The sequence below is a fragment of the Oncorhynchus tshawytscha genome, linkage group LG28, assembly GCF_018296145.1.
Source record: "Oncorhynchus tshawytscha isolate Ot180627B linkage group LG28, Otsh_v2.0, whole genome shotgun sequence".
Taxonomy (NCBI): domain Eukaryota; kingdom Metazoa; phylum Chordata; class Actinopteri; order Salmoniformes; family Salmonidae; genus Oncorhynchus; species Oncorhynchus tshawytscha.
The window spans coordinates 10,659,266-10,679,333 of record NC_056456.1 but is presented as its reverse complement, the minus strand read 5'-3'; the positions used below and the strand labels follow the sequence as shown (position 1 = coordinate 10,679,333).

The 20,068-nt window shown below is 46.6% G+C and overlaps 2 protein-coding genes across 2 annotated transcripts; both read left to right on the top strand.

The window, feature by feature from the left end:
- Positions 1 to 6,905: 6,905 nt before the first annotated feature.
- Positions 6,906 to 10,987, top strand: LOC112226684 (protocadherin-8-like). The gene is made up of 3 exons (XM_024391163.2): positions 6,906 to 9,520; positions 9,649 to 9,883; positions 10,121 to 10,987. The coding sequence occupies exons 1-3, from the start codon at positions 7,103 to 7,105 to the stop codon at positions 10,486 to 10,488; spliced, it is 3,021 nt and encodes a 1,006-aa protein (XP_024246931.1). The 5' UTR covers positions 6,906 to 7,102; the 3' UTR covers positions 10,489 to 10,987.
- Positions 10,988 to 12,487: 1,500 nt separating this feature from the next.
- On the top strand, positions 12,488 to 19,635 carry LOC112226682 (leukocyte cell-derived chemotaxin 1). The gene is made up of 7 exons (XM_042307614.1): positions 12,488 to 12,645; positions 12,867 to 13,007; positions 13,641 to 13,781; positions 13,911 to 14,024; positions 17,167 to 17,320; positions 18,124 to 18,230; positions 18,992 to 19,635. The coding sequence occupies exons 1-7, from the start codon at positions 12,574 to 12,576 to the stop codon at positions 19,214 to 19,216; spliced, it is 954 nt and encodes a 317-aa protein (XP_042163548.1). The 5' UTR covers positions 12,488 to 12,573; the 3' UTR covers positions 19,217 to 19,635.
- The last annotated feature ends 433 nt before the right edge of the window (positions 19,636 to 20,068 follow it).

The following is a 20,068-nucleotide window of genomic DNA, read 5'->3' as shown; positions in this document are numbered from 1 at the left end:
TTAGTGGTGAATTGCGTTATGAAATAATTAGTATATGTGCGTGTGATGGCACGTGAGTTAAGCAAAGGTTAGCGGGGTTGAAGGGGTGCGAGAGGGGCTCGAATACCTGCCTAAACAGCTGAGGATCGATTATCTCGATTATCAGCCCTCTGTACCCCTCCAGTCCTAACCCTCTCACCCCTCCTCTCCTCATCTGCCTCTATTATCTTGCACAGCCCTCTGTACCCCTCCTCTCCTAACCCTCTCACCCCTCCTTTCCTCCTCTGCCTCCATTCCCTACCGCTTATCTGACGGACAATAGATCCTAAATCGCCTCGTTTCCATCTCAATGAGTTAAACCCAACAAGAGGCGAGGATCAGGAGACCAACTCCACACCACAAATGTCGGGCGATCACTTGAGCAAATGGGACGTCAATGACAGGAAGAGAGGGAGGAAAGAAAGGGAAGGTGTGGGTCTCCTAAAATATATATTTTTTAAGAAAATGCTAATACGTCTCGTGAAGAATAGATGGGATTTGCGAGGCTCGCTCTAATTCTGCTATTGTTGAACTCGCGTGCAGACGGGCGAGATTGACACACCAATCACGTGAGGGAATGATTTGTGTGTGAGTGTGTCAGAGCTGGAGTAGTGAAAGCACGCTCACACAATAGGCAGCTTCGGGTTGGCCGAATGTCTGGCCAGCAGTTTAAAGAGAATCAAAAGAGGTCTTAAGAGCAAACCTCTCTCTCTCTCTCTCTCTCTCTCATACATAATCCCTAATGCGAGACTCTACACAGTGTAATTTGCCTTTGATTGCTCTCTCTCTGTGAGAACACTGAGCTGTATTAGAATATGCAGACCCGTGTATTCGCAGCCTAATAGAGAATAAACAGAACAGTTCTCACCGCATAGAATAGAATAGCATGCAGTGAACAGGCTATATAGGCATAATACAGCTATAGAATCAGTCTATAGAATGCATTGAGTTACATTAGAATGGATTTCAAGAGGTATTAAACCGTTTTATTAAAGAATGTTTGGATTAAGGCTGTTTCCACAATCGCAGCCTATTTGATGTAGATTGTGGCAAACACTTTGCCCAAGTGTATTTTCTCACAGGCTGTTGCTTCTCTGGTAGGCCCCTACTATAGCCAACAGATCGTGTTCACAGGTATAACCTAGTTCATGGGTCTCAGAATATTTGACATTCTGCGACAGATGGGTCTTTAGAAGGTGCCAACTAATACTAGTTCCCTCTGGAAAGGCGAGTGTTCCCTAAGAGTTGTGTGTGTGTGTGTGTGTGTGTCTGTTTTACTTTCGGAAAGAAGAGAAAATCTCTTAAAGAGCCGTGACGAGGCCCAGGCCGTCTTCTAAATGTATTTTAATACCCCGTCCGATTCATCCACCATCTCCTGTTTAATGAAAGGAGTTGTGGCCGGGTCTGGCTGGGGCAGGCTCATTATGCTGCCGTTAGGTAAAGTGCTGTGTGAGAGCAGCGGAGCTTAGGGTCCCTACAGGCCGGCTCACAGGCACAATACACCAGGCGCTGCCTCCAAAGAGAGGCCCCGCCATGCCATTATACTGCCTTTGCTAAACGAGCGCTTCATACGCCTTTGATATACTATCACCATTGAAATCTGGATAAACCTCCCCGCGCTAACAGCCAAATCCCATTTGATAAGGGTGTGTGTATGCGACTGTGTGTGACTGTGCTGGTGAGTGTGTTGTCTCTTCACCTGCGCAGCTCTGTTCTGGCAGACGAGGTTATGGAGGCGCGCGACGCGCTGACACGCATGTTAAAACGGCCCCGGCACACCGGATTTCATTAACGAATCCCCTCTCACATGACATCTCGTGAGCTGATCTGAGCTGAGTCGGAATTAGAAGAAAATCAATGTTTAAGTAGATAAAGTGGATATAGCCGTTTCTATTGAGTCAAATCTGATCTGATAACAGTTATTGGATTAAGCCACACGGGGGGTAGTCAAAATATCTAGACGGGTCTTGGTGAATAGAGTTATGGAATTATGAATGACAATGAAATAGCCACATTGGAGAAGTATAGGAAACTGTTGCGCTTTTTTTTGGTTTGTAGTCCAATATCTCATACATTTGTGAAGCATGGCTATATTCCGACACAAGATTTGGACAGACCTTTCAAGTTTCTATTGTCACCTTCATTAGTATGGGTGGCAGGTAGCCTGTCGCTAAAGAGCGTTAGGCCAGTAACAAAAAGGTGGAAAGAAAATCTTCTTTTTTTAAGTTAAGGAGAACAAAAACACATGAGAAATAGAATTAAGAAGAACATGAGATAGTAAAGTAAGCAAGATAAAGTAAGATAGTAAAGGGTCAGTGCCAAAACCATATTTACAATATGAAGGTATACTGGAGTGGTAGGGTTAGATAGAGTGCCTTCAGAAAGTATTCAGTATTCAGTATTCAGTATTCAGTTGACTTATTCCACATTATGTTACGTTACAGCCTTATTCTAAAATGGATTAAATCATTTAAAAAAATCTCAGCAATCTACACACAATACCCCATAATGACAAAGCAAAAACAGTTTTTTAGAGATTTTTGTTAATTAAATAAATAAATAAAACAGGAACATCACATTTACATAAGTATTCAGACCCTTTACTCGGTACTTTGTTAAAGCACATTTGGCAGTGATTACAGCCTTGATTCTTCTTGGGTATGACACTACAAGCTTGGCACACCTGTATTTGGAAAGCTTCTCCCATTCCCCTCTGCAGATCCTCCCAAGCTCTGTCAGGTTGGATGGGGAGCATCGTTGCACAGCTATTTTCAGGTCTCTCCAGAGATGTTCGATAGGGTTTAGGTCCGGGCTCTGGCTGGGCAACTCAAGGACATTTCAGAGACTTGTCCCGAAGCCACTACTGCATTGTCTAGCCTGTGTGCTTAGGGTTGTTGTCCTGTTGGAAGGTGAACCTTCGCCCCAGTCTGGAGGTCCTGAGCTCTTTGGAGCGGGTTTTCATCAAGGATCTCTCTGTCCTTTGCTCCATTTATCTTTCCCTCAATCCTGACTAGTCTCCCAGTCCATGCCACTGAAAAACATTCCCACAGCATGATGCTCCCACCACCATGCTTCACCGTAGGGATGGTGCCAGATTTACTCCAGAGGTGACGCTTGGCATTCAGGACAAAGAATTCAATCTTGGTTTCATCAGATCAGAGAATCTTGTTTTTCATGGTCTGAGAGTCTTTAGATGCCTTTTGCCAAACTCCAAGAGGGCTGTCATGTGCCTTTTACTGAAGAGTGGCTTCCATATGGACACTACCATAAAGGCCTGATTGGTGGATGGCTGCAGAGATGGTTGTCGTCCTGGAAGTTTCTCCCATCTCCACAGAGGAACTAGAGCTCTGTCAGAGTGACCATCAAGTTCTTGGTCACTTCCCTGACCAAGGCCCTTCTCCCCCGATTGCTCAGTTTGGCCGGGCGGCCAGCTCTAGAAATAGTCTTGGTGGTTCCAAACTTCTTCCATTGAAGAATGATGGAGGCCACTGTGTTCTTGTGGACCTTCAATGCTGCAGACATTTTATCGTATCCTTACCCAGATCTGTGCCTCAACACAATGCCGTCTCGGAGCTCTATGGACAATTCCTTCGACCTCATTGCTTGTTTTTTGCTCTGACATGCACTGTCAACTGTGGGACCTTATATAGACAGGTGTGTGCCTTTCCAAATCATGTCCAAGCAATTGAATTTACTACAGGTGGACTAGAATCAAGTTGTAGAAATATCTCAAGGATGATTAATGGAAACAGGATACACCTGAACTCAACTTCGAGTCTCATAACAAAGGGTTTGAATGCTTATAAATAAGGTATTTCTGTTTTCTATTTCTAATAAATTTGTTAGAATTCCTAATGACCCTTTTTCGCTTTGTCATTATGGGGCATTGTGTGCAGATTGCTGAGGATTTGTATCTTATTTCATCCATTTTAGAATACGGCTGTAACGTAACAAAATGTGGAAAGAGTCAAGGGGTCTGAATACTTTACGAATACATTGTATATGATGATTGCATGTACGTGTGAGTGTGTAGAATGTGCATAGAGTGAGTATATAAGCATCCTTTACAGTGGTGCCGTGACCCGGATCTACAGTTGCACTGGGCTTGCTGTTGAGTGCATTTGAGGGGTGAATGTAGCACATGGGGATGTGTGAAACGTATTCCTCAGACTGAAGTATCCCCACTTGCGCCAGCAAGGCACCAACTGCTAAGATGCTTCAGGTGGGCTGTCACGTGTGCTAGCAGAGGTCCCGAGTTCGTGCCAGGTATTGGCCGAATTGGGAGGAAGTGTTACTCGCTACGCAAGCAACATCCTTTACACATAGAGAAGATATAAGGGTCAGTGCAGATAGTCCGTGTGGCCATTTTTTTTTAGCTACTTAGTAGTCTTATGGCTTGGGGATAGAAGCTGTTCAGAAGTCTGTTGGTGTCAGATTTAATTATCCGGTACCACTTGCTGTGCACAAACAGCAGAAAAAAGTCTATGGCTTGGGTGGCTGGAGTCTTTCCTTTCACACCACCTGATATTTAGCATCCTGTATGGCAGGGAGCTAGGCCCCAGTAATGTACTGGGCTGTCCACACCACCCTCTGTAGCGCCATGCAATCGAGGGCTGTGCAGTTGCCATAGCAAGCAGTGCTGTGGCCAGTCAAGGTGCTCTCAATGGTGCAGTTGTATAACTTTGTGGGATTTGAGGGCCCATGCCAAATTATTAAACCTCCTGAGGGGGAAGAAGCGCTGTTGCACCTTCTTCACAATTGTTTTTTTTTGCGTGTGCGTGAAGCTCTCGACCTGCTCTACTGCAGCCCCGTCAATGTGGGTGGTGGCATCCTCACCCTCCTGTTTCCTGTAGTCCACGATCCTTGGTCTTACTAACGTTGACGGAGAGGTTGTTGTCCTGGCACCACACTGCAAGGTCCATGATATCCTCTCTGCAGGCAGTCTCATCGTCACCAGTGATCAGGCCTACGAACTTTGTGTCTCCAGAAAACTTGATGATGGTGTTGGCGTCGTACATGGCCATGCAGTTGTGGGTGAACAGGGAGTACAGGAGGGGACTAAACACACACCCCTGTGGGGTCCCCCTGTTGATGGCAGTAATGTTGCATACCCTCACTACCTGGGGTCGGCCTGTCAGGAAGTCCAGGATCAATTTGCAGTGGGAGGTGTTCAGTCCCAGGGTCCCAAGCATTTTCACTTTTGTTAGCAAAATTTGAATGTATATTACACGTTTTAATTTACAGGATAGCTAGGCTGACAGTGGTAGGCCTACCCTTTCTTCAGGGTTTGGGTTATTGGGGGAAAGAGATGCTGATCTGTCAAGGACAAACAAATGTGCCTTCTTAAAGGGTTGAGGGGCTCTTTGGGTTGGGACAGGGCTACGGAATACGATTTCCCCTCATAATTGGTCCTTTACAAAAAGGGATGGATAGGCTTCTGTTCAAAGCTTCCCAACCAAACATATCAGCCTGGTCTCATAGATTAGAAACAACTTGGTAAAAGTAAATCTGGGACACTCAAATTAGTATGATATGTTAGATTTGGTATAGTTGCATAAGACAGAAGGTTATTTAAGGTAAAATAAAAGGAAGGTGGATGGGTAGGCATATAATGCAAATATTTAGCGACTCAAAGGTTGAGTGTTCAAATCTCTTCAAGGACAACTTTAACATTTTAGCTAATTGGAAACTTTTCAACTATTTACTACTTTTTATCTACATGTCAGCTAACCCTTTCCCTAACCCTAACCTTGACCCTTTAACCTAACTCCTAACCTTAAACTTAACCCTAACCCATAGCCTAGCTAAAGTTAGCCAGCTAGCTAAAGTTAGCCAGCTAGCTAAAGTTAGCCAGCTAGCTAAAGTTAGCCAGCTAGCTAAAGTTAGCCAGCTAGCTAAAGTTAGCCAGCTAGCTAAAGTTAGCCAGCTAGCTAAAGTTAGCCAGCTAGCTAAAGTTAGCCAGCTAGCTAAAGTTAGCCAGCTAGCTAAAGTTAGCCAGCTAGCTAAAGTTAGCCAGCTAGCTAAAGTTAGCCAGCTTGCTAAAGTTAGCCACCTAGCTAAAGTTAGACACCTAGCTAAAGTTAGACACCTAGCTAAAGTTAGACATCTAGCTAAAGTTAGACATCTAGCTGAAGTTAGACACCTAGCTAAAGTTAGCCACAAAAAAAAATCTGAATTCGTAACATATAATACGTTTAGCAAATTCATAGCATATTGCACATTTGCAAATTGTAACCATATTGTACGTTTGGCAAATTCGTAACATATCATAATAATTGTAATACGTAACATATCATCCTTAATGGATGATGGACAACCACAAATTAATACATACCATACGAAACTTAACATATCATATTAAATGGAGTGGTTTGGGTTTAGGTACAGAATAATACAAAATACTCTGAGAGCAGGTTGAACATATCAATCTTCTGGTGAAGAACCTGATATGACCCTGTGGATAATGCATCAATAGTCTAATGATCCAGTAAATTGTAGGCTGCCTGGCATACAGCAGAGAACAATAAAAGTCCCTATGCATTGTCCATAATGACCCATATTTGTCTTTATATGCGACTGTAGCTATACTGTCTGTTACCCGAGTGCTTTGTCCTCTAGCTCAGGGGCACTGCGCATCACAGCGCCCCGCGTGTGTTTGTGCGCAGACTCATTAAACAGACCAACAAGACGTAAATAATCAACGGAAACTAAACATTAAAATCAAGCCTTGCCTTTAGACCACATATCTGTGCCAAGTTTATCCGCACAGTCCAGGAATCTCTAAACAGGCTTAGAGGTCTTTTAGAAGTCCCCTTTTCGTTTTCAACGCGCGGATTGGTTACAGTGCAGCTCATTTGCATGCACCGCGGTATAAACCCTCCCGCCACTGCAGCCCTCTCGCGCTGGGAGAGCACACCTCGGAGCGAGCACCGCGGAGAGAGTTAGGGCTTTATTACCTCGTCGTCCTAAAACGAACACTGTCGTACCCAACGATACTTAGAAAGTGCTTTTGTTTGAATAAATAGTTGAGCCAAGCTCCAGCCAGTTTTTAGTGGATTTTTGTTGTGTTATTTAAATTGGCAGGATGGGAATGAGAGGGTGGAATTGGTGGGTGCTGGTGTGCACCTCGCTGGCTGTCCTGCCCGCTCTCACGGAGGGAAAGACGGTGAAGTATGAGACATTTGAGGAGGACGCCCCGACGACTGTCATCGGAAACTTGGCCAAGGACATTTCAATCAGCCCCTCCTCGGGCTCCAAGACAAATTTCAGGATGATGAAGCAGTTCAACTCGTCTTTTATCCGTTTGAGGGAGAGCGACGGCCAGCTGACTATCGGAGAGAGAATTGACAGAGAGAGAATTTGCAAACACACCCTTCACTGCCTCATCGCATTTGATGTGGTCAGCTTCTCCAAAGAGCAGTTCAAACTCATCCACGTCGAGGTGGAGGTCAAGGACATCAACGACAATTCCCCCGAGTTCCCCCGGAAAGAGTCGAGTCTGGAGATCTCCGAAAACACAGCTGTGGGCACGCGGATCCCGTTAGACTTCGCTGTGGATGAGGACGTGGGTTTGAATTACATCCAGAGCTACCAGATATCCGTTAACAGTCACTTCACCATAGATGTGCTCAGCAGAGCCGACGGGGTTAAATATGCGGAGCTTGTGCTCATGAAGGAGCTGGACCGTGAGACACAGGCTTCCTATGCGCTCGAGCTGGTTGCTATGGATGGTGGCAACCCGTCCCGCACTGGAACGACTCGCATCAACGTCAAGGTGAAAGACTACAATGACAACAGCCCGGTGTTCGACAGGAACAATTTCTCAGTCGACCTCCCTGAGGACGCACCGGTAGGGTTTCTCTTACTGGACCTGAACGCAGAAGACCCGGATGAGGGGCTGAATGGGGAGGTGGTGTATGGGTTCGGTAACCAGGTGCCATCAGAGATTCGACAACTTTTCAGAGTGGATCGCAAAACGGGACGCCTCACCCTTGAGAGCCCCATTGACTTTGAAAGCAAAAAAACGTATGAATTCGACGTCCAGGCGACTGACCTGGGTCCAAACCCGAGCCCGGCTATCTGTAAGATAGTGGTGCAGGTGCAGGACGTTAACGACAACGCGCCAGAGATCTCCATCACGCCTATGACCTCCATCACGGCGGGAATCGCCTATATCACGGAGTCTGCGGCACGCGAGAGTTTTGTTGCTCTAGTCAGCACCTCGGACAGGGACTCTGGTGCTAACGGACAGGTGCACTGCACGCTCTACGGCCACGACCACTTCAGGTTACAGCAGGCGTACGAGGACAGCTTCATGATCGTGAGCACAAGCCCGTTGGACCGGGAACAAATCCCCGAGTATAATCTAACAGTGGTGGCAGAGGACTTGGGTTCCCCACCATTCCGGACCATCACCCAGTACACCATCCGGTTAATGGATGAGAATGACAATGCCCCTGTGTTCAGTAAGCCGGTGTATGAAGTGGCTGTGGTGGAGAATAACGCACCGGGTGCTTACATCACCACGGTGGTCGCCAGGGACATGGACTTGGGCCACAACAGTAAGGTGAGCTACAAGCTCGCTGACGCCTATGTCATGGGCTCTCCAGTGTCCGCTTTTGTCTCACTGGACCCCGCGAGTGGCTCCCTTTATGCACTCAGGAGCTTCAACTATGAAGTCATGAAACAGCTCGAGCTCCGCATCACAGCCAGCGACGGTGGGTCCCCGCCTCTCACCGGAACCGCGACCGTTAACATTAGGATAGTGGACCAAAACGACAACGCACCTGTCATCAACCAGCCCGTGCTCAATAATGGGTCCGCGGAGGTTCTGCTGCCCCGGGATGCGCCCTCAGGCTACGTCATCACCCGGGTGGAGGCGCAAGATGCTGATGAGGGCTTGAATGCAGAGCTGTCCTACAGACTTGCCTTTGGAGAGGCATCCGTGTTCTCCATTAACAAAGCCACCGGAGAGGTCTACCTCAACCGCGTGCTCAGTCACGGCGTGGACGAGACCCTGCGCGTGACCGTCACGGTGAGTGACAACGGGAGACCTGCGCTCACCACCGCCGCCACGCTTCACTTCCTCATCATTGCGGGCGCCCCTCCGAGCGACAGGACCGTGTACCGGGCAGGCAGCAGGGAGGCAGGGGAGCACACACAGTGGGACCTGTCAGTGGTAATTATCATCGTCCTCGCGGGGAGCTGCACGCTCCTGCTGTTAGCCATCATCCTCATCGCCACCACCTGCAACCGGCGGAAACGGGACAAGACTGGAGATGACACTGACTCATACGGGGAGAAGGAGACTCTGGAAAGAGGCAAAAACAACGGCGACAACCCTCTGCTGCCGCTCCACGGAGTCGTGGGAGGGTTTGAAGCCCACACCTTCTCGAGCCAGCCTGGTTTTGCCGGGGAACACACTGGTAGCAGTGACCTGTGCTCCGCCTCAGAAGATGGGAGCGAGGCCCCGTGCGTCTACGAACCGGACAGCAAACCCAAGGTGAGATTCTGTTCCCTCTCCCCCTTCCTCTCACTCTCTTTCTCTGCATGTGCCCTCAGCCTCATACAGTGCTCTTGTAATGTGTTACTGTCCATGGTGCTGAACTGTGCTGTTTCTCTTTTCCGCAGGGCTACTCCACTCTGCCCGGCTACGGAAACGGCTACAATAACGGTAAAGAAGTGGTCAGACCAATCACCATCTGGAAGGGCAACTCCTACACCACCATCTCCGCAAGAGACCCCGCATTCAGCGGGAAGGACAGCGGGAAAGGCGACAGTGACTTTAACGACAGCGATAGTGACATCAGTGGCACCGACCTGAAGAAGGAGGGAGCACTGGTACCCCCCATGGGTGGCCAGAGTGGTAAGAGATACTTCTATTTCTGTAACATAACCATTAGTCATTCGAAGGAAGTCAATGTGTACGGGGTTTTGCGCTTCTGTTTGGTCGCACAAGGAGACTAAGCTCTCTCTCTCTTTCTCTCTCTCTCTCTCTCTCTCACACTCTCTTTCTCTCCTTCACTCTCTCTCTCTCTCTCTCTCTCTCTCTCTCTCTCTCTCACACTCTCTCTCTCACACTCTCTCTCTCTCTCTCTCTCAGGTCTATGGGCGTGTACCAGTGAGTGTAAGATTCTGGGTCATTCTGACCGCTGCTGGAGCCCTTCCACTGTCCACGCTAACACCGGTCCCTCGCCCGTCCCCACCCCCACCGGCCAGACTCTCTCCTCCTTCAACAGTCTCTCCAAGACGGCCTCGCTGCCCCGAGACTCGCTCCGGCGGGACAATTATTACCAGGCGCACATCCCCAAAACAACCGGCCTGCAGAGTGTGTATGAGAAGGTTCTGCATAGAGAATATGACTATGTCCTGGTCACTCCTCCCATACCCATGAGAGTTCAGGAGATTAGTGAAATCACTATCCCAGTCTACGGTCCGACCACCACACGGTGTCCCAGCAATGAAGTCTAGAGAAGAACCTACATAACAGCATTCAAAAATGTGTTTCATTTCGTTTATAAAACCATGACAATGAGAATTACATGTTGCTTACAAATGTCGGAGATTATTTGTCATGCAAATTAGTTTGTATATCCTAATGAATATTTGTGTATTTTGAATTTTTAAGTGTTTCAATGTAAAAGTCACATTTGGACTCTATCCAATCACTGTTAAGACTTTGTTGGACATATACTGTGTAACTTATGCAAGGATTTGTACATAAAGAGAGTTTATTTTTTTATAAAAAAAATCATAATTAAACACCGACGATGTGTACATATGAATTGTAATTATACTGATTCTAAGGCATGCCTACTCTTCAAATGGCCCAGAAACCACGGTTTGATGCCGGAGACCCAATGTATCAAGTTGATAACTATGTATGAATTTATTTAAATGCAATGATGTAATAATTGTTTCGATTTTCTATCACCATATTCGAAAGAAAATAAACGTTGAAATACCGTTTTGAAACCATAATCTTGTCCCTGACTTATTTCTGTTCACTCACTCCTACATCAACCTATTTAAGACATGCTACTCTTAGTCCTGGAGGGATAAGGGAGCTCAATGAAAAGTGCTTCTATGTTATTAAACAGAGGCATATTAATCAAGGCACTTTGCCCCCTTTGACAATTAAATAATAGCCTTAATACTGCTGTGCAATTGGAGCCGAGAGGTGTCGCTATTGAAAAAACTGTGCGCTCTGACAGGACAGTGGAGGAGTGAAGGGGGACATTTCACCTACAACCGAATATAAATGGCGAACCTCTTCTCGTCTACATTTGATTGATAATTTAGTTTGACTATTGGCAACAAAACGATCTTGCGGTCTCATCATTCTCGCCAGAGGCTAGCAGTCGGAGCCAATCAAACTCATCAATAAGATTAACATACTCATCCGTGTATATTATAATCTCCAGGGGTTTCTGCATGTCTGAAAAGTCTAATGCAGTCTGTAAACCAACCTCCTCAAGGCACAGAATAAAAAACAGTTGCGCACAGCACTCAATTAAAACGCACACGCCCAATGGGCGCCTATGCGTAAAAGCACGCCTGATACGTTTGGATAGAGAACTATAGTCGATTGACTATTGCCTTTAACCACAGGATGTAATTCATGTGTTTGGTAATGAAGCATGTAATGATAACTCAATCAGCGCAAATACAGCTGGGAACTAGATATCCCACATCTCCTTTGAGATAAGCATTTTGGATGGAGGCCCATATTGTATCGTTAGCTCGAGATAGGATGCCACACATTCCACAGGATTCACCTCGGACCTTCCGCCGTTAGAACTGAGGGAGAGAGAGGGAGAGAGAGAGAGAGAGACTACTACAAGAGCCGCTCAGATCCCCTCTGACTGAGCGTATTGAATGTTCCAGGGTGATTTAAGGAAAGGCTTCCTTACAGCCTCTGCATCAGATGTGCACGTTTACATCATTTGTGTTCCACCTACGGAACAATCCGCGTTACCGTTTGAATAGGACTCCCAAAGAAATGTTGGAGAAATACATTAATATAACCCAGACGTTTTCCACTGCGCGTCATATATGCCTGTCAAATGTAAATACACACATTTTGACCAAGGGCTTTCTTAGGTTGTGTAGGCCCACGCTGTCTGGACGCGTTTTGCACAGAAGGTAGCGCACTTGCCCTGTTGTTGGTTCAAGATCCGAACAGCCTGTTCTCTCTCAGTCTTCCAAAGCCATAACATCGTTCTACTCTGCATTCCTTGGTGGACCCCTGTCCCGAGGCAGGGCGCCAAGCCAACATAATGACCATTTTAAAAGATTCCCGGTGTGGCACGCCGCACGCGCATACTTTCCACCGGGTTTTGGGGGGATTTATTTCTCCAGGCAGGTAATATAACAATCATCGCGCATGAATAGGCAGTTTGGTTAGCCCTGCCCTGTCCCAGAGAGAGAGAGAGAGAGAGCACAAGAGAGAGAGAGAGAGACAGAGAGGGAGAGCGAGAGAGCGAGCAAGAGAGCGAGAGAGAGAGAGAGGATTAGTGGACACCTTTGCTCAGGCTCTCAGACCCACTCGCAGCCATGGCCGAGAGTTCAGATAAAGTGCCCATCGCTTTAGTGGGACCCGAGGACCTGCAACAGTTTATGCCACCTGTAAGTAGACTATCATATATCGTTGCTTGAGTTTCTAAATGATATACCTGTGCCAGATAGCCTAGGCTAGGGTCAGGAACTTTATGTGGCTAATCTTTATGTAGGTGTTGATGAAGGCAACGCATTATAAATGATTTATAAACCTTTTTTTACAAACAATTTTCAATTTGCGAACCCAGTATAGGTGGCATTCATGTAAATTATTGATGTGTTCATCTCAGGCATACACTGCGGTGGCAGTTAAACCGGTGGCCACCGGCCGCCTGCTGAAGTCCGGGATTGTGGTTTTGATCGCCGGGGCAATACTGCTGCTGTTCGGGGCTATCGGAGCATTTTACTTCTGGAATATTAACGAGAAACATGTAAGAGTTTTAACATGAATCCTTCTGTAATAATGGACTACAGCGAATTCAAGAGGCATTGGGCCGTGAACCAGCGACTCTAGTCTCTGGCAGGCCTAATGTTAAAAGCTGATCAATCATATCATTGTGTTGAGCTATGCCATTTAGGTGTTGTAGCGCTTGGTAGAAGTCAAGAGCGTATAATGAATGGAAGCCTTGTGTTTCTGAGACTTGGGAGGGGGGAGGGGAGGGGAAGGGGGGGGGCTCATTGGGTCCTGCTGATGTCCCGGGGACGAGAGGTGTAATCGAGGTAAGCCTAGGCTACTGTCGAATAATAAAACAATTATGTATATGATTTGAATGCATTTGGTAGCTATAGGCCTGCATGAGTTTAAATGCATTGCCTGAACGAGAATAGGAAAATCATTTGGTTGTTTTTGTCGCTGCTTCTAGGATGGAGATGGGGGTGTCAACAAAGCCCACCCATTATGAAGAAGGAGAAGAAAACACTCCTGCCTCCGAGCCAGATAGAGAATCTACCCCCCCCCCGCACACACACCAAACTCCTTCTTACAGGTGTTATAACATTCCCTGTGTGTGTGTGTGTGTGTGTGTGTGTGTGTGTGTGTGTGTGTGTGTGTGTGTGTGTGGCAGGTCTACAACGTCCACTACAGCATGAGTATTAATGGTAAGGTGGAGGAGGGCTCTATGGAGATTGATGCTACCAACAACATGGAGAGGTTCCGTACTGGGAGTGGAAATGAGGAGGCAGTGGAGGTCCACGACTTCCAGATTGTACGTTTGAAACAACAACAACAGAAATGATTCCAATTCCAATTGGTACATTGAAGGCTAAATCAATTTTTGTAACATGTCAGATGCACATTGTTATTTTCTTTACAAGCAACTTCCTCTCCACCCCAGGGTATAACTGGTATCCGTTTTGCTGGAGGAGAGAAGTGTTACATTAAGACCCAGGTCAAAGCTCATCTGCCTGACGTGGAAACACTCAACAAAGACTCTCTTCTATTCGACCTGGTAGGAATGACCTGCTCTCCTGCTCTCTCTCTCTCGTCTTTCTGGCTGTGTGTATTTCTGGGTTACCTATGACCACGACACACCTATCTCTACTGTCAGACACAGTTAACATTGGTTGTTTGTTGTGGGGGGGTTGGGGTAGATATAGAGACTGAGTTCATTTAAGCGATTACAGGAGAGATGTATGATGAACTGAGTGGTTTACTGGCTGGGTTGGTTGTGTGCGTGGTTGTGTGCGTGTGTGTCTGTGGTTAGTTGGCTTGGATGTGTTTAGCCCGAGGGTAAGGGCTTGTACAAGTAAAGGAAGAGATTGTAGCAGATTGGTATCCAGCCCCAAACATGAGCTCTCTCTCGCTCTGATCTGGAGGATCTCTTCTGCCACAAACTATCCCCAAACAAGACCTGTGATCTGGACTCACCTGACTTACATAACTCCCCCAACCCCCATACCGCAAGTCATGTGTGATAACCCTAACTGTCATGTTGTCCATTTCTCTCAAAGTGAAGTCAGTTAAGAAGTATTTGATGGGACCGTGAGCCGAGAGGACACCCACACACCCGCCCGCCCGCAAACACACATACACACGCGCTGCCGCTCAGAGAGAGGGATTGCGTTCACTCGTGAGTCATGTTTTCACAGTCTCTCTCTGGCCAAACTGAAATGAGGCGGGTTGGATCAACACACTGATCTTAACAACATCTGAACAAGCCTGTCAAGCTGTCACCGTGCTGCAAGATGCCTGTGTTTCTGTCTGCGCGTTTGTGAGTGCGTGTAAGCTGTCCCACTGCCCAAATGAGGCTTTCTGATTATTTAAATCAGTTAGCGCTGTGTATGCTCCATGCACACATCATTAAACATCACGCAGGCCATCACACGCACACACACACACACACACACACACACACACACACACACACACACACACACGCGCCTCTCTGCCTCGTCAACAGCCGTTTATTTATTCCACTGTGTGTGCTAGACAGTGTATGTTTGTGTGTATGTTGGGCTCAGTGAGATGTGGTTATAATAGTAGCTGCAGGCTGGTCTTCCAACAATATCTCAGTATTTAAATTGTGTCCAGGAGGCATAAATGTCTATGGGTGAAGTGAAAGTACAATACATGAACCAAAGTACTTGGATACCTGCTTGTCGAACATCTCATTCCAAAATCAAGGGCATTAATATGGAGTTTGTCCCCCCTTTGCTGCTATTACAGCCCCCACTCTTTTGGGAAGGCTTTCATTTCATGACGCTCCCGACGAACAGTTCTTGTGCTGACATTGCTTCCAGAGGCAGTTTGGAACTCGGTAGTGAGTGTTGCAACTGAGGACAGGCAATTTTTACGTGCTATGCGCTTCAACACCCGGTGGTCCCGTTCTGTGAGCTTGTGTGGTCTACCACTTTGCGGCTGAACGGTTGTTTCTCCTAGACGTTTTCACTTCACAATAACAGCACTTACAGTTAACCAAAATTTGACAAACTGACTTGTTGGAAAGGTGCCAGGTTGAGTGGTACTGAGCTCTTCAGTAAGGCCATTCTACTGCCAATGTTCGTCTATGGAGATTGCATGGCTGTGTGATCGATTTTATACACCTGTCAGCAATGGGTGTGGCTGAAATAGCAGAATCCACAAATTTGAAGGGGTGTCCACATACTTTTGTATATATAATGTAAGTAAGGTTTATGGTTGGTACCATAAAAACCTTGATGGTTAAGTTTAGGCAATAACTCTGACTGGTTAAGGTAAGGGTTAAGGTTTGTGACAGGGTGAAAACAATAACTCTGACTGGTTAAGGTAAGGGTTAAGGTTTGTGACAGGGTGAAAACAATAACTCTGACTGGTTACGGTAAGGGTTAAGGTTTGTGACAGGGTGAAAACAGAAACAATTTTAAACGATTGCCTAGCACTGGGATTGAACCCGCGATCCTCGCCTGGCAAGCCGCTCGAGAGTAATATGTGCTCACGTTGCCCCTATTGGACGGTAATTGAAGGCATCTCCCAACGTCCTCGGGATGTGGACAAACGTTGAATACGGAAGTCTATGCGGTGTGATCTTGCTGGGTTATCGGTTGTGATTTAGTGATGGGAAATATGGGCACGATAAACTCTTATCAGTGTCAACACACACACACACACAAACACAGACAGGCAGAGAGAATGGGTTAGGTAAACTCATCAGTCCTGCACTGGAGAACGCTTGCTGTTGTTTGTCCACCAAGCTAATAATTTAAAATGAAAAATAAAAGTGTGTACATGTAGGTTAGATGATACCATTCCCCTAACTATCTATTACCTGTTGAGTAACCAGTAACATGTATATTACTCTAGTAATACAATAATATTATTCATGTTAGCAGTGTGTGTGTGCATGTGTGTTTGATCTACACATCAGCAGGGAGACTTTATCAAATGTAGGCCATCCTGCTTTTCCGTTCAGCTTGTTGACTTGATGTGAATGATTCTTGACGTTGTTGAAGCGCCTAAACGCTGGAGAGAATCTGAGGGCTTCTCATAGACAGGAGAGCTCCTGTGTCTTCGGGCTGAATCTACCCTTGGGGATGAGTAAAGTACGTTTCTAACCCAGATCCAATCTGTCTGTCTAATGAACACCAGGTCAGGGACTATATATTTACAAGAAGGCTTGAGGGATCTCCCTTTTGCGCTATGCACTTTGCTTGGTTTCATTAAGAAAACATGCAAAGGGTTAAAACAGACAATGAGGAACGAGACAGGAAACCACATCAAAACAAACAAGGGGGCCGAAAGAGTCGCAAGAATGTTGCAATTATACAGGAAAATTATACAGGAAAATCAGTCAGACAGTGTAAGCCCAGGGACATTCCTTAAAAGCTTGTCTGTCAACACGGTAGAGCCGAGAGCTACTTTTTTAGTTTCTTTTTGTTTTTATTGTCACATCCACTGGTGCAGTGAAATGGGTTGTTTTAATTGGGCTCGATTCAATCTGTAGCGCTGAAGATCTGCACGGTCAAAATGTAAACGCAAATGTTCCAAGCGTTTGCGGAGACTGCGTTCACGCCACGGTAAACTGCATATGTCGGCTCAAATGGGAATGACCTTTCAATTTTAATCTTCATCCTGTAATTACATTAATCCCCCCCCTCCCATATCTCTCTCTCCAGGAGGATGAGGTGATGCCTGCTAAGTTTGAGGAGGACTCTCTGATCTGGGTGGCGACTGACATGCCCCTCTCTGACCCCACCTTCCTCAGCTCCAAGATCCGCGATTTGTGTGGAGACCTGCCAATCTTCTGGCTCCGCCCTACCTACCCCAACGGTACCCAATTAGCACCTTCATATTTTCACACACAAGTCCTTATATGGGAGTAGTAAAGTGTGTATTGGAAGGACAACATTAAGTTGTGAAAGCGACTGGTCATCTCCAAACAATGCACATAGCAACATGATGCACTGGAGATAAGCAAAACAGTACAATTAGTATTTTCTTTTCACAATTAGTGTATAAAACATTAAAAACACCTTTCTAATAATGAGTTGCACCCCCCTTTCCCTCAGAACAGCCTCAATTTGTCAGGGAATGAACTCTACAAGGTGCTGAAAGCGTTTCAAAGGGATGCTGGCCCATGTTGACTCCAATGCTTCCCACAGTTGTGTCAAGTTGGCTCGATGTCCTTTGGGTGGTGAACCTTTCTCGATACACACAGGAAACTGTTGAGCGTGAAAAACCCAGAGGCGTTGCAGTTCTTGACACAAACCGGTGCGCCTCGCACCTACCAAACCCTGTTCAAAAGGCACTTCAATCTTTTGTCTTGCCCGTTCACCCTCTGAATGGCACAAATACACAATCCATGTCTCAATTGTCTCCAAGCTTAAAAATCCTTCTTTAACCTGTTTCCCCCCCATCGTCTACGCTGATTGAAGTGGATTTAACAAGGGACACCAATAAGGGATCACCTAGATTCACCTGGTCAGTCTGTCACGGAAAGAGATGGTGTTCTTAATGTTTTGTGCACTCAGTGTATGTGTGGTGCTTCCAAAGGGGGCTCCAATGACGCCCCGATGTCAACATATGTTGTGTTGGCCTAGATGGCATATTGACGGTCTCTGTGCTCTCCCCAGGTGGGCAGAGGAAGAGGAGGGCAGCCCCTCGGCAGCGCCGCCAGGCACCGGGGGCAGAGGAGGAAGTGGACCCGGAAGCAGAATTTAACCCTGAGAACCCCTATCATGTGAGTGCCTTCGCCCACTCAATCAGCGTGCTGTGTAACTTCAAATTCCAGCAGCACAGCTCGAATGTTTGGCCTTCATAGACCGTGTTTGTTGTGTCACCACAGGCCTGTTCTAACAACCAGACTGCACATCCTCTTAGAGACACAGTATAATGTTACGCGCTCACACCCAGGTCAACAGCTGAGCGTCTGACAACGGGTCAAATGGTTCCTGTCCCTTCTCTCTCCCAGCATGCACAGCTGTGTGAGCAGGAACAGATGCTGGGTTCACGGCATCACCCTGAGCGGCCACGCTTGTCACCCCAACTGTGTGTGGGTGTGCACGCCTGTCCCTCAGAGCATGTGTGTGTGTGTGTGTGTGTGTGTGTGTGTGTGTGTGTGTGTGAGAGAGAGAGAGAGAGAGAGAGAGAGAGAGAGAGAGAGAGATTGCTGTCACCCTGAGTCTGTCTGCGCCTCAGAGACTCCTTTAGAATACCAAACTAAAGTTCCATTGAGGCTCTGTGTGAATAGCTCCACTATGAATCTCCCCACACCCTGTACCCCCTCCATGTGTAGGCCTCTAGACTCCCCCTAATCCCGACTGCTCCTCCCCCAGGCATCCCCAGACCACCATAGACATAGAACTCAGTGTTTGCAATTCAGATAAACCATTAAATAAGTAGTTCTTAGTTCTTCAGAGATGCATTCCTACATAGACATGTCTACAGATGCTGCTACTACCAGTATTTAACACGACTTCTCCCCTCTCACTCAACCTGTAGCGTGGCCTGGAGGGCGAGGAGGGCACAATGACCTTTGACCCCATGCTGGACCACCAGGGTGTGTGCTGTACGGAGTGCCGGAGGAGCCACACCCAGTGCCAGAGGATCTGTGAGCCCCTGGGCGGGTTCCAACCCTGGCCCTACCACTACCGCGGGTGCAGGGTGGCCTGCAGAGTCATCATGCCCTGCCGCTGGTGGGTGGGTCGCATCCTGGGCATCCTCTAAACACCCCCTGCCTAGACCTGGAGTGGTAGAATCCAGAGAAAGACAGGTGGTGGAGAAAGAGAGAGAGGAAAGAAAAACAGAGAGGGGGAGGGGGGGGGGAGATAGGTCAACCAAATTGAGTACTTAGCTTGACTAGGTATAGTGTAATTCACTTACGATTTGGGCAAGGGAGGAAGAGCGAGACAAAGATTATTATTATTATTTTTTTTAAAGGGGAGTGAGCAAACAATCAATCAAGGATATTCAGTTTTCAACCATAAGAGAAATATGTATGCTGTAAGACATACGGTAGGTAGGCTACAATACCATAAGTTGTATATCATTATTCATACCATACTCTAAGAGTACTACATACCCTGTGGTGACATCAACCTGTCTGATCTTGTCACCTGAAACCAAACATTAAAAGAATTGATATATTTTCTGTCAATAGTTTTATCTTATTAGTGACGGACACGACGGTTAGTGATGTGTAAACTTACCTTTCAGTTTCTCCTTTTTGATGGAAACAAATGTAAGAAATAACAAGTCTTCTGTAGGCAGAAGTTAAAGTATACACGTTGGGACGAGACTGTCAGCTGTGTGTGTCTGTAGCTATTCATCATGCTAGTGGGAAGTGTTTCTGTCCTCCAGACCGTTATTCATTTCCCCAACAGTTTCTCCAGAAGTAGAGCCTACCAACATCTACTGTACACCGTCTGGCATTCTCCATCAGCATTAACTATTTCAAAGTGCAAATTCAATGAATAAAATGTTAAGTAACCATATAAACACATTTTTGCATCACTCGATCATAAACACATTAGTTCAGTAATGTACTGACCCGAACAGAGAAGACAATTCATACTGTAC